Genomic DNA, 13164 nt, shown 5'->3' on the forward strand with positions numbered 1-13164 from the left:
GTATTCCAAACTGGAGTAATATCTTTGATAAAGCTTACAGAGGCAGAAAGATTTAGGGAATAGTAAGTAAATCCTATTTCGCTTTGTCAAATGGTTTCATGTAGTGGAATAGCAAAGTTAGAGCAAGAACATTTGGGGGGTAAAACTTGATTTCTTAAGTGATTTTTCCTTTCATCCAGATTTTTAGTGTGTAAACTAAGTTACAAAAGAAAAAAAAGTTAAAAAATAGCCATGGCCAAATAGCTCAGTTGGTTAGAGAATTGTCCTGATACATCAAGGTTGTGGGTTCTATCTCTGGTTGGGGCACACACGAGAATCAACCATGAATGCATAAATAAGTGGAACAACAAATTGATGTCAATCTCTCTCTCTCCCTCTCTCTCTTTCTTTCTCTAAAAATCAATTACAATGAAAAATTGCAAAAAGTTTTAATATAATGGTCAGAGATTAGACCAAATTATTTGCATTAACAACAACAAAATGTCCTACCCATAAACACATGGATGTCTCTGCCCTATAACCTGCACAATAATTCACTAGACTTTGCATATAACTACAATGCTAAGTTTTTAGAATTGGAAACTTGATTTAGAACTGTAGCAGGCAGTGTTCTTCACTTAAAGCAACTCACTTTAGAATAACAACTCTGTTAAGCCTCTTATCTTTTTGCCCAACCCCTTCCTAGGTTGCATGTATTTGGGAACACTTGAATCACAGATGTACAATAAAAACTGGAATACATATTTTTCCTCTTGAGGTCTTTCAGCAACGTGACAGAGCCTAAGGTGGTGGTACTGAGGCAGTTCCACTCAGGGAATATGAACACTGAAAAGAAGGCTCCTGCCCAAACAATACTCAAATACTGCTATTCTCCAAATCCCCTTCAATCTACTGGGAGGGAAAAATAAGCACCACTGCAAATCCCAGCACTGCCATTTTATGGTCTTGCCTTTTCTGAAACTGACTTAGACTTAAATTGTAGCAGTGGCACTTAAAACCTCAGCCTAGAGGCTATCTGGCATCATTCCACATGGTGCATGCTCTTTTCCCAATACCCACCCCCACCCCTCCAGTGCCACCCACCTTCTCCCTCCCATACAATCATTCAAATCAACTTTCACAGATTAAGTGCTATTTTAAAAACATCAAAATTTTACTTTACCCATTCTCTCCGATGCTCCCTGTATTTTTTTAAGCTGTGAGTGGATGACCATGCTATGTGATCAACAACTGTGAAGGCTAAGCAAAAGTGAACTGAGTTTAGTATTATAATTTCAAAAAAACCTTAAAGTTTGTAATATTTGACATACATAGTGGTATGTAGAACCCTTATTTTACTGCATATTATCAGGCATTAATGGCAAGCAATTTATAAAAACAACTAAGTAGTATTTTTTGGTACAGAATTAGCTTAGGGAAAACAGAGAGAAAACCCAATGCACACAAAGCAAACAGAAAACAGCCCCTAGTTGGTAAGTGGAGGACAGCCCTGACATAGCCCGCAGCGTGACAACCAAAGCTCTCTCCTCGGGTATACTCGTTAGGTATATGTAGCACTGCTGGCTTGAGACAGGACAAGTACATTTCCCAAAATAAAATTCATACCCCTTCAGTGAAAGGAAAGCCAGAGCTAGAAAGAGGCATATAACTTGAGCTTCTCCTTGCCCTGTGCTCAAGTCCTCATAATGCAGAAAGAAATGTTCTACCTTCTCATTACCATTTCTTACAGTATAAGCTACTGAGTCCACATAATAAGGTGCGAACTATGTAAAGACCCACGACCAATTTCTAGTCTAGTAAAGGGCAGGGTACTAGTAAACCCTCATGTCTTCATGTGGAACCAAGGTAAAAGCCAGTGACTATCGCTGCACAGGCGACTATTACACTGCAGAACCAACTCCATCACTTTCACACCTTCCTCCAATTTTCTCACTAACTCTACTAACTTAGCCCACCTACCTTTGCTGTCCTCTAGAATTCAGCCTAAAACTCACCTTTAAGAACCCATTTGTAATTAACTTTTAAAAAAATCAGCCCATGTTCCCTTGTTAATAAATATACTGTTTAAATTCACTGTACATTTATACAGTTCAATCATTTATAAAAGGACTCACTACCATCTCTTAACTTAAAAAGACTATCATGCTTTGGAAACACTATAACTCAATACATGTCAAACTTTTCAGGAATATATTTATTATATTTATTTAATAGATAACATATTTATTACATAAGGAAAGGAAAGGAGTATTCAGCAAAAGATGGCACTGGGAAAAACCTGTTATGGCCTTTTCCCTTCCATATGTAATATAACAACAAGTCACTTCTTCCTAACAGAACTTACAAGCATAATGAGTAGTAGTGGCAGCTTTTCCTTTCTTCAGAAAATGCAGAAATAAGGGAACTATACAGTTCAGAATGGCTATTCACCTTAAGATTTTTATGTGGTCCTACAGGCTTAAAATTACAAGCAGTACAAATAGCACCCCCACCACAATCCCTATGACAAGCCGTCATTTTAAAAATGCAATGCCCACTGCAGAAGAAATTTCCAGAACAAGTTCTAGAAATATGACCAGAGATTAATAATGCTAAGATAATTTTTTAAATCTAGCAGCCTACTTGTCTATGAAAATCCAAGCAACAAAATTGTAAGGAATGAGATTGGTTAACAGCCTTGGAAGGAGGAAAAAGAGCTTGTAAGGTCTTTCAGAGTCATCAGAATGGCAATGGAAATACGAGGACAGAAATACTGAAGTAGCTACGTTCCGAGGACTGTATTCCATCGCTTGCCACAACCACATCTTCTCTCATTATACAATCATAGTCTTCTTGGCCACTGGCAAGGATTGAGGCTATTACATTTGTGGAAGGATACATGCTTTAGGAAATCTATCTACACATTCCTCCTCTTAGATTTAAGAAATATATTAGAAAAGCATGAGTAAATAGTTTCCTAAAAGTTAAGTTGTAGAAGTGGATTATACAGAATGTGTTTTATGGACATAGGCCATAAAGTGAGTCATTAAAAAGCTGCAGCCTGCCCTGGCCAGTGTGGCTCGGATGGTCGGAGCGCTGTTCCATAAACTAAGTGTGGGTTCGATTTCCAGTCAAGGCACATACCTGGGTTGTGGTTGGACCCCCAGTCTGGGCGCATATAGGAGACAACCAATCAATGTTTCTCACATCACTGTTTCTCTCTCTCCCTTCCATTCTCCAAAGAGCAATGAAAAAAAAATGCCCTCAGGTAAGGATATAAAAAACCAAAGCTGCAGCCTGCTAAATTTATATTTTGATACTTACTTGCAGAGCTGCAATTCTGATTTAGCAACACTCCTACTCTGGATACTTGGTGCCTTCTATCACTTCCCTACACAAAGTTAGTAGTGAAAGCTATCTCTGGCTATGAAGAAATAGCTGAAAAGAGCCAAAGAAAAAGCGACTGGCTGATTTATCCGTTGAAAAGGCAACTTCTTATTGGTTGATGACAGCTATAAAAGCTAGGCAGAACCTCCCCTAATCTAAAACCAATGATGAAAAGAAATAAAAAAAGGGAAAAGAAATGAAAATATCAAGACAGACAACTCAATGATGAAGTTAAAATGAAAACAAACAAACAAAAAACAGAGATTACCATGAAGGAGACTGAGCCTTACAACTACTGAAACAACATAGCAGAAGCAATGTGTTGAATATACACCAATTATGTTCCTCAAATTAAGTACTACAAATGGTCCCTCATGTTCCCCTACACTGTGTAGGGGAAAACACACAAAATAACATTTGTTCATTTTTAGAGGTATCTGGTCGTCTTTGTATTCTTTTAAACACTTTTTTTCCCAAAATTGGACACCTACAATCAGTATCACAGAATTCATCACTTCCTGAGTAAATTCTTCACTCCCCACTAGACTTTCAGTCCCTCTAGGATCTAGAGATCTATGTCACTACTTTATTGCAGAGTTGAAAGACAACAAAAACAAATATGTCCGTAATCTCTCAGGAAAGAAAAGAAATAACTAAAGCAATTCAGCAATATGGGAATGTTCCTGAAAGTAAGATTCTATTCCTGTGAGCAATTATAATACCCTACAGCACGTCAGCCAGTAAATATACAGATCATGCCTGGGGAAGTATTCTCTCTGATCCTAAGAGGCAAATTAAACTCTAACACAGGAACCTCTCAAAAACATGTTTCCTAGAATCTGAGGTGGACCAGCTGTTCCCCCAGTAAGCATGTATTCCCTGTCCATAATGCAAAATCACAACCACTCCCCCACCCCAGTCTCTAGTCCAGTAGTTATTTTTGATAAACAGCCTTTCCCATAACCAGGCACCTTTTCAGTCTTGCTACTCGAGGTTGGTGAAATCCTCCAGAACTGCTGACCACCACACCAAAAGACTAGTGGAGAGGTGAGAAATCAGTTGAGCAACTTTCTCTGGAGAAGTCGAGATGGACCCTTGGGGCCTTCTCAACTTCTCCTTCTCACACATCGGTGTGTATTGCTGGCCAGTCATTTCTACTTAGGGGCTTTGGTGTATATATAGTTCAAGCAACTTTCTTTTCACATGAATGACCAGACAGTATTTTTCAAGTATGAGATATTTGTTCACAGGATGATCTTAGGTGTTAACCTGATTTCACCAACATGACATTTTAAACACCACTCACTTAGTGGTGATTATTTATTATGAATAAATCAAGGAAAAAACCTTCCCACTGGCACTCAGTATGTGTTTAATACAGCAAACAAGTTCTAATTTTTAGCACAGATAAGTGACAACAGAGCATAGTTATCTCTTGGAACACCATGTAGTTTTCATTGTATTTATGTTTCTAAGGACATAAACTTTAAAATTATCTTAAATTTTTTAAAAAGTGAGGTGGACCCTGGCTGGTGTAGCTCAGTGGATTGAGTGCGGGCCTGCGAACCAGAGTATTGCGGTTCGATTCCCAGTCAGGGTACATGCCTGGGTTGCAGGCCAGTTCCCAGCAAGGGACGAATGGGAGGCAACCGTACACTGATATTTCTCTCCCTCTCTCCTTCCCTTCCCCTCTAAAAATAAATAAATAAAATCTTAAAAAAAAAAGTGAGGTGGAAAAACAGGCTTAAAAATAGTAAAGCTATTTCTCAAATGTAAACATTTCTAGCTCAAATGTAAACATTTGAGAAACATCATTCTAGAACAAAGTTTCTCAAACTTTTTAAAAGATTTTTTTTTAGTTTACTTTTAGAGAGTGGGGAAGGAAGAAAGAGGAAGAGAAGGATCAGTGTGGGAGAGATACATTGGTTCAGTGCTTCTTGCATGCCCCCAACTGGGGACCTGACCAGCAACCCAGGCACGAGCCCTGACTGGGAACTGAACTGGCAACCTTCTGGTTCACTGGCCGGCACTCAATACACTGAGCCACACCAGCTAGGGCTCAAACTTTTAATGTGTAGCAGTTAGGTGAAAGGCTTCTTAAACACAGATTGCTGGCCCCACTCCCAGAATTTCTATAGGCCTGGGGCAAGTACAAGAATTTATGTTTTCAACAAGTTCCTGGGTAATGCTAAGGTTGCTTGTCTGATGATCACACCAAGAACCACTGATTAGAACAGTAATCAACAAAGTGTTTTCTTAAAGAGCCACGCAACAAAAAATTTAAGCTTGCCAATCACTGTCTGTTGCAACTTCTCAACTCTGCTGCTGCTGCAAGGCAAAGCAGCCATAGACACCATGTACACAAGTAGGCATGGTTGTATTCCAATATAACTTTATTTATAAAAAGCAGGTGGGCTATTGTGCCAGCCTTGATCGTATAAACTAATAGTTGGACAGAATACAGAAGCAGCTGAACAGCTAGATATAGCACAGATATCCAACCTGTTCTATGGAAAGGCAAAGCCTTGGAAAATTTAACTCTAAAAGAGAAAAAACAGGTCTGCAGAAACCTGAGGTCTCAAGAAGATAAAAACAAACAAACAAAAACAATTTACCATGCATTCAGGAGTCATAATAAAAGATTCAGCAAGGGCAACTGGTTAAATTCTTTTCATGTCGAATCACCTAAGTCAAAAACCATTGCAGACAGTTCACAACTAAATTAGAATGTATGGGTCAATATCTAGAGAGTGGGAGGGGTTTTTTGAGGGGAAAAAATAGACCCTCTTCTCTAGCCCATGTTCAACAGCAAAATATGACATTCAGTTGACTGAGCTACATGTTATGTTCTGATGGCTTCGACTTTTCAAAGTTGTAAGTTACTCAGTTAAAACAAAAACACTAAAGCTGGAGCCAATTTCAGAGTTTTTACAAACTACTTTTCTCTACAGCCTCAGTAACCTTACAAACTTGACGAGCTCATCTATTTTGGCCTTGTCTTCCAGCTACTACCCTACTGCTGCTGGTGCCTGAGACTTTAAACCAAAAAAGAACAGAACGACTTTTCTGCAGGGAACGAATCCGTAAGACTCCTCTCAGAAACTTACCCTCTCTCTCTCAATCCCTTAGACTTCCTCCAGCAAATCATCCCAACTTTTTTCATCTTCTCAGTCTACAGTTTCTTAGTAGACTAAGTCGGGTAGTAGAATTACTTATGCTTCTTCTACACGAACAGCAGTTAGTATATAACAGCCCTGGGCTTTTAGGATTCAGTACGCCTCAAGCACCTTTCTGCAATTCCATTCTTGAGGAGCACCTGCCCATCTCTGCAACCCCACTGACTGATTGCGTGAACCCTTAGCCACTTCAAGCTCTACTGCTTGTGTGAAACATCTGGCACCGAATGCTGCCTGACTCAACCCTGATCCGTGATACCTACTTGCCCCTAAATTCCTTTAGCCATTTTGCACATGCAGCTCACCACCCTCACACTTACATTTCACCCAACCCAAATCTAAGCATCTATTTATTGCTTATAGAGATTATGCATTGATAAACAAAATGATTTTTCCTAATTTTAATTTTTTTAACTGAAGTAAAAGAATGTCTCAAAATTATAAGGCTTTTTTTTCAGGGGAGCTCAACAACTGTAAAGAATCCAACAACAATGGAGGGTTATATGAGGTGACACTATTATTTTTTCTGGGCTGTTCTGTAGATACAAGTATCACTCAGAGTTCAAAAAGCAAAATGAGTTAATAGTTTTTAATGGATAAAATATGTGGGTGTCAACAAAGCTTTCAGTATTTTGATATGCCTGGACCTCTGATTAATTCAAATATTTATTAAAACTTTAACTTTTTTTGCCCTGGCTGGTGTAGCTCAGTCGATTGAGCTCGGGCCTGTGAACCAGACAATCGTGGTTCGATTCCCAGTCAGGGCACATTCCTGGGTTGCAGGCCAGTTCCCAGCAGGGGATGCACAAGAAGCAACCATACACTGATATTTCTCTTCCTCTCTCCTTCCCTTCCCCTCTAAAGATAAATAAATAAAATATTTAAAAAACCCCAGACAGCTCTTTAAAAAAAAAAAAACTTTAACCTTTTTATGTTTAGCTACTGTTCAACCTTATGTTTGCTAAAACTTCTCACATTATTAATGAATTTATAAGCTCTAGAGTAAGAAATACCCATTTTTTTAAAAAATGTGTGCTTGTATATTAAAGGCTATGCCTCCTTCACTTAAAATGAACGATTCAAGTGGAATAACAAAATGGCTTACAACTGACCAAAAAATAAATATGGTTCATTATGTTAATGAAAAAAATTAAAAGGAAATGCTGTCAATGATGACAAGTCAAGGAACACAGATTACAGTAAAGATAATCTTATGAAGAAAAAACACCGAAGATAGGACTTCAACCTCTGATTAAATAACTCATTTTGCAGAAAGGCATCAATGTCATACTGTCCTACAGGTTCAACAGTATGTATCGCTGACTTATATTAGAGACAAGTAAATGATTTTCTGAACTGTATTGTCCTTGGTAGCTCCCAGGACAAGTATCCTTTTAAGTTTACATTCCATAAACTACAACCACTGAACAATATAATATAACCAATCGACAAAAAATATTAAACTCTGATTAAGAGTATTATTAACTGAGGAAGTATAACATTATGTTTAGGAAGATAACTATCAAAAATAGCTAACATTATCTGTAAGCTTTATCTTGCCCCAAACATTCCCTAACCATAATGGACAATTAATACTATAAAATTCTATTCTATATATGCTACATTCTATTGGTTTACTGGTTATTTTTGAGGGCCAATTTTCATTCCTGGGCTATTTTAACCTTTCAGAGATGGTCTCTGAACCCATTTAAAGGTTATAGCAACTAGTAAGTATGGAATACTCAAAACTACCTTCTGTAACTCCCCCAGTTTCTAAACAAAGAATGTAATCCAAATTCACACCCTTGATTTTGTTTAATTCCTCCTACCCTGCATTCTGCCAGGCCTATCTGGGATCAACACCAGAGACTTAATCATAACCAACAAATTGTTATTTGCTGGCAAAAGGGCTTTAGTGAACGGACATTCTCACAATGAACTCAGCTAAGCGCAAATGGCCATGGTCTGTGTGGGGGCACTGGGTTCCTCCCAGTGCCACACAGACAAGCCCCAACTGCTGCCTGAGTTTCCCCAGGCTGCCTTCCTGCTCCCTGCTTTCAAATGGAATAGTTCAGGGAGAACAAATTATCCCTCTCTCTTCTTTTAATTCCAACAGCTAAAACAAAGATACTTATAAATTTCAACACATCTTACACTTCAGATAAAATGATACTGATTTGTAACTACTATGGTTCCTCCCTTCTAAAAGTTTTAAATATTATTTATCCAAGATTTCTGGAGTATAACATAGGAACTTGTTTGGTTTCTCCCATTTAACAAATTATAGATTTAACTTGAGGCAAAAAAGGTTAAGTGACTTACCCAAGGTTACAATTAGAGGTACAGCTGGGGCTAGAAACCAGGTCTCCTGAGTCTCAGCCCAGTGTTCTTTTCCTTAGCTCATGACGCCTTATCAGAAAAATCCAAATACAGTCAGACCCCCAGTTACATGGGTATGAGTTACACTGATTCACATATACAAACTTTATATAGTGTGACCAATGTTTCAACTCACGCGGTACCCTGCTTCCATTTATGCAGTATGCCAGGCATCGGCACGATTTTCAGTGGCACACAGGCGGTTGCCACCACCAGGGCCCTAGGCAAAATTGCAAAGAAGGCAAAGTTTGTCTTTGGCCCTCCCACCTCCCTTATACATTCCTCTCCCACCTCATGGTCATCCCCCTGCCCAGCCTCCCAGCGCCATCATGCTGCCCTCTGATTATCCAAAGCCCCCCACACTGGCACTCACCCAGGACTGTCCTTTCTGAAAGTGCCCAGTGGAAAAAAAAATTACCTCTCCAAGAGGGGGCAAAGGGGTAGGAGGAGAATGGGGACACCTGCAATAGTCTCAATAAAAAAATTTAAAAAGTTACCTCTCACTTGCCTGTCACTAGAACTCCTATTCCTGAGAATTTCAGTGGTTTACATGATCTAAATGGTTAATTGATTTAAGTAATTCAAAATAAAGTACATTTAACAGACTGAAGTCTCCAAGGAGATTAAAAGGTAACTAATTAAAAACTCTGATTGGGGCCAGGCTTTCCCACTGCCCTGGGCCCCCTGGGCCTCCTGGGCCTCTTTAGATCCCCTTGAAGATAGGACACTAAGGGCTGAGGGGTTATTGCCACCTTGAGCCCACTACCAGAAGACAGTGATTGCTTTACAGTTAGTCTCCCAGAATTAAAGTTTTTTTTTAATTGGACAAAACTGCCTTAAATACCTCCTACCTACCTTTTCCATATCCCTCTCACCTCTCGAATCCCCAATTCCACCTTACTGCTAAACACAATCAACTGCAGTCCCTGTAAGCTGTTCCTGTGTCCAATACAAAGCTTCCCATTATATGGTTTCAAATTACATGGTGTTATTGAGGAAGTATCCATGTTCCCCTATCCCTGAGTAACTTGAAGTTGACCGTATGCTAATAAACAACAATCCTAATTATGTAAAAGTCCTCCTCAATCATAAAATCACTTAACTATCTGGTATCCGGTAAGAAGGAAAAGAATGTTCTGATTATTATCTTATACACATAAAAGAAGTTATGTATCTAAAAAAAATTCAATTCTTTTCCTTAAAAGTAGTGTGTTTCTTCTAGCCCAACACAGCAGTGAAAATCCAGTCATTTCGACTAAATAATATTGTGGACTCTTAAACATGAATTCACTGGTAAATCCTCTTAGTCTGGAGGCAAAATAAATAAATAATCCAGTAACAGACACAAAAAATATGAATTTATTTGTACATAAAACAAAATGGATTTTAAGAAATCCATGTTTTTAATTGACTACATACACAGGAATATACATCTGTATATTTGGTTTAGCTTTGCAATACTAGATTAGCTACCTAGTTTAGAAATTTTTCAGGTGATTGTAGTATACTTTGATCCAACTACCCTCCCTATAAAATCAGGAAATTCAATCCACACAGAAGGTACCAAAAATGGAATCTATCTAGGATCTAAAACATGAATATTAAATGATTTCTATAATTTTATTCGAAAGATTAGTTATTCTATCAGCTAAAATCCTAGACTAAACCCCTTCACAATTGCGTCTTCACAATGAAAAAGGAGTAATATTAAGACATGCTGCAGATGTATAATGACCATTCTTATCTAAAAGTGAAAAGTAATAATGGGTAAGTTTCTCTAGTGGCATTTTAAACTGTTACCTTTCAAGGACTTACTACACAAATAAAATTTATTGCCTTTCCAATTTTCCCCTCCGGTCTACACAATCACAAGTAGATTTGCCATCTACACCTACATGTCTATGTGTTCTCCAAGGAAAAGTTCCCAATATGGGTTTTTATTAAAACTGAACTGTGAACACTGAAAAACCATTCTAAACATGCATTGCCAAAAAATATTTGGATTCAGTAAGTTTTTAAAAATCTATTCACATATTTTGCTGCAAAGCATTCAAGAAACTATAAAAGCGACTTGAAAATTTAAGGCTGTCTTTTCTCTTATGTCAAGCAATTTAAATAACTTAAGAAAAAAGCAATTTTCTAATGGCCAAGAAACTATTCACCTATACAAGCAACATACAAAAATAAACAAGTGTTTTATTTTGGTTTTAAGTATTGAACTAGACCTTTCCTCCAAAGTAGCATGGACTTGAGCTGAATTTCAAAGAGTACATTACTAATTACAAGCGACAAAAAAAGCAACAGCATTTCATCTTTTATTTCAAAATTCTCTGTGTAACAAAAAGATATTCAGCAATTAGTGGTTTTCTATGCAAATTCTAACCTAAGTACCTAAAAGAACTGTTTCCCTCAATTCTACTTCACTGGGCACCACATTTTCAAAATGGCTCTATTTGGGGCACATGCAAGATTTGTCAATATTTACTGAACAAAGCCTCTATTAAATTGTCTAACAAAATGGAGGTCTCGGGAAAAACATGATCTAACATTCCCCCCCACCCCCAAAATGGGGCCAAACACACCCACTCAAGAAACCATGGTTTGGGTCAGATTTTTTCTTAAGAATAGTTGTTTCTGTGGGGGTAGAATGTGCATTTCTGAGACTGGGTTGATAGTAAAAGGTTTCCTCCGGACCCAGGTAGAAGGGATGGGGTGGGAACAGTTCTCTCTGGATGCTCTGGAGGGCGGCGTCGAGAAATGGTCCCAAAGCTGTAGGTTAGGGAGAGCAGGGGGGCGGAGACTCTAGCGGTCCGCAGGTACCTAATTAGACCACAAAACGGGCCGCCGGACTACGCCAGAGAGACGTGGGCTCTTCCGTCCCAGCCAAGTCAACACTGAATGCTCAAACTCTCCTTTCGGCTTCCAGGCCCCGCCTAACACCATTGGCAGACGTTCCCGCCAATCCGCTCGGACACCGCCCCCCTAGCCCGCCTGCCCAGCCCTGATTGGATGGGACCGGAGCCGGGACCTCGTGTTACCAATCTGGGAGCCCCTTACTCAGTCACACACGCAAGCCCAGGTGCGCCCACAGAGCCCCTTCTCCATCCCCTCCCCCACCCCCAGGGCACTGGCAGAGACTTACCGTCCCGGGAGGTGCCCATCAACTGGTCCAACATCGCGCGCATCTGGGCCTGCGCCGACATGGCTGCGGCGTAGCGGGCGGGCGGACAGGCGGGGGTGGGGCGCAGACCAGGCCCTTTTGGGCAATGGGGGACAAGGGAAAGGGCTGGGGGAAGGTGAGACGCTGTCTCGGTTGCCGCCGCCGCCGCCTCCGCCTGAAGGCGTGCGGAAAAGGAGCCGGAGGGTTTACAGAAGAGTCCGGGCTGCGCTCCTGACGACGACGCGTACCCGGAAGGCAGCAGCCCCCGAAAAAAGACCCTCGCTCCCTCAAGCTCTGTCGGATTCCTGGGACAGAAGCGTTATTAGTCACCCGCCAGCAGCCGTCAACCCCCCCCTCCAGGCTCTGACGCCGCTCGCCACCGCCGTCGCTGCGACGTGAGCGCGCACGCTGCTCGCGCTCAGTCGTTTTCTGCGGGGGCTCCACCAACTGCCGTCCAACTGTGCTTGCTCCGCCCTCTCGGTCCGCCCCGCCCAGGAAGAGTCCCACCCTAACGGCTCTCGTGCGCGTGCACGCGAGCTCTCCTGCCCCTTCCCCTCAGATATCGCGAGACTTTGGTCCTCCCAGGAACCCAGAGCGGCATTCGCCTTAGGCGCCAAACCTCACGCTCCGGGCTAACGAGTCGCGTAGGGCTGCACGGGTCCATGGGCTGGTGACCCAAGCCCGAATTAGTAAATGTACCAGGGGTTTAGCCCATGTCTAAAGTGAGTAAAGACCTTGCGGGTCGGTTCGACTGTCAACAGTCATAATAGTTATGGGCGTATTCCTAAGCAATATTTACCGACCAATTAACTCGTTTTCAGGAGCCCACCATGAATTGTGCAGACACAACCCTTTTCTTACTGCTGCCCGATCCTTTACCAAAGGAGCCGTGGAGATCCGACATCTATCTGGTTCGTTTTCCTTCATGTACTTAGAGGCTTTAAGTTCCCCGAACGAGGATAAAAAAAATTCAGGAAGTAACACCTGGAGTTGATACAGTAGGAAACAGTAGATATAACCCATTTCGGGTCAATATCATTATTACTTGTAATAACAGCGGGAAGCTGTTGGTCTGAATTAGGA

The 13164-nt window shown here is 40.6% G+C and overlaps 1 protein-coding gene across 8 annotated transcripts in view; it reads right to left on the minus strand.

Moving 5' to 3' along the window:
* The window catches only part of LUC7L2 (LUC7 like 2, pre-mRNA splicing factor), a 65639-nt gene extending 53145 nt beyond the window's left edge, over positions 1–12494 (minus strand). The window contains exons 1-2 of one of the 8 annotated variants that reach the window (XM_037049095.1): positions 12064–12280; positions 9058–9141 (exon numbers count right to left, since the gene is read on the minus strand). In XM_037049095.1, the coding sequence (XP_036904990.1) occupies positions 9058–9095 (38 nt within the window). In that variant the 5' untranslated portion in view covers positions 9096–9141; positions 12064–12280. The other 7 variants (XM_037049091.1, XM_037049088.1, XM_037049090.1 and 4 more) reach the window with 7 other exon arrangements.
* Positions 12495–13164: the final 670 nt, after the last annotated feature.

This window comes from Sturnira hondurensis, unplaced genomic scaffold, assembly GCF_014824575.4.
Source record: "Sturnira hondurensis isolate 20B ecotype Veracruz unplaced genomic scaffold, ASM1482457v3 Scaffold0006437, whole genome shotgun sequence".
NCBI lineage: Eukaryota > Metazoa > Chordata > Mammalia > Chiroptera > Phyllostomidae > Sturnira > Sturnira hondurensis.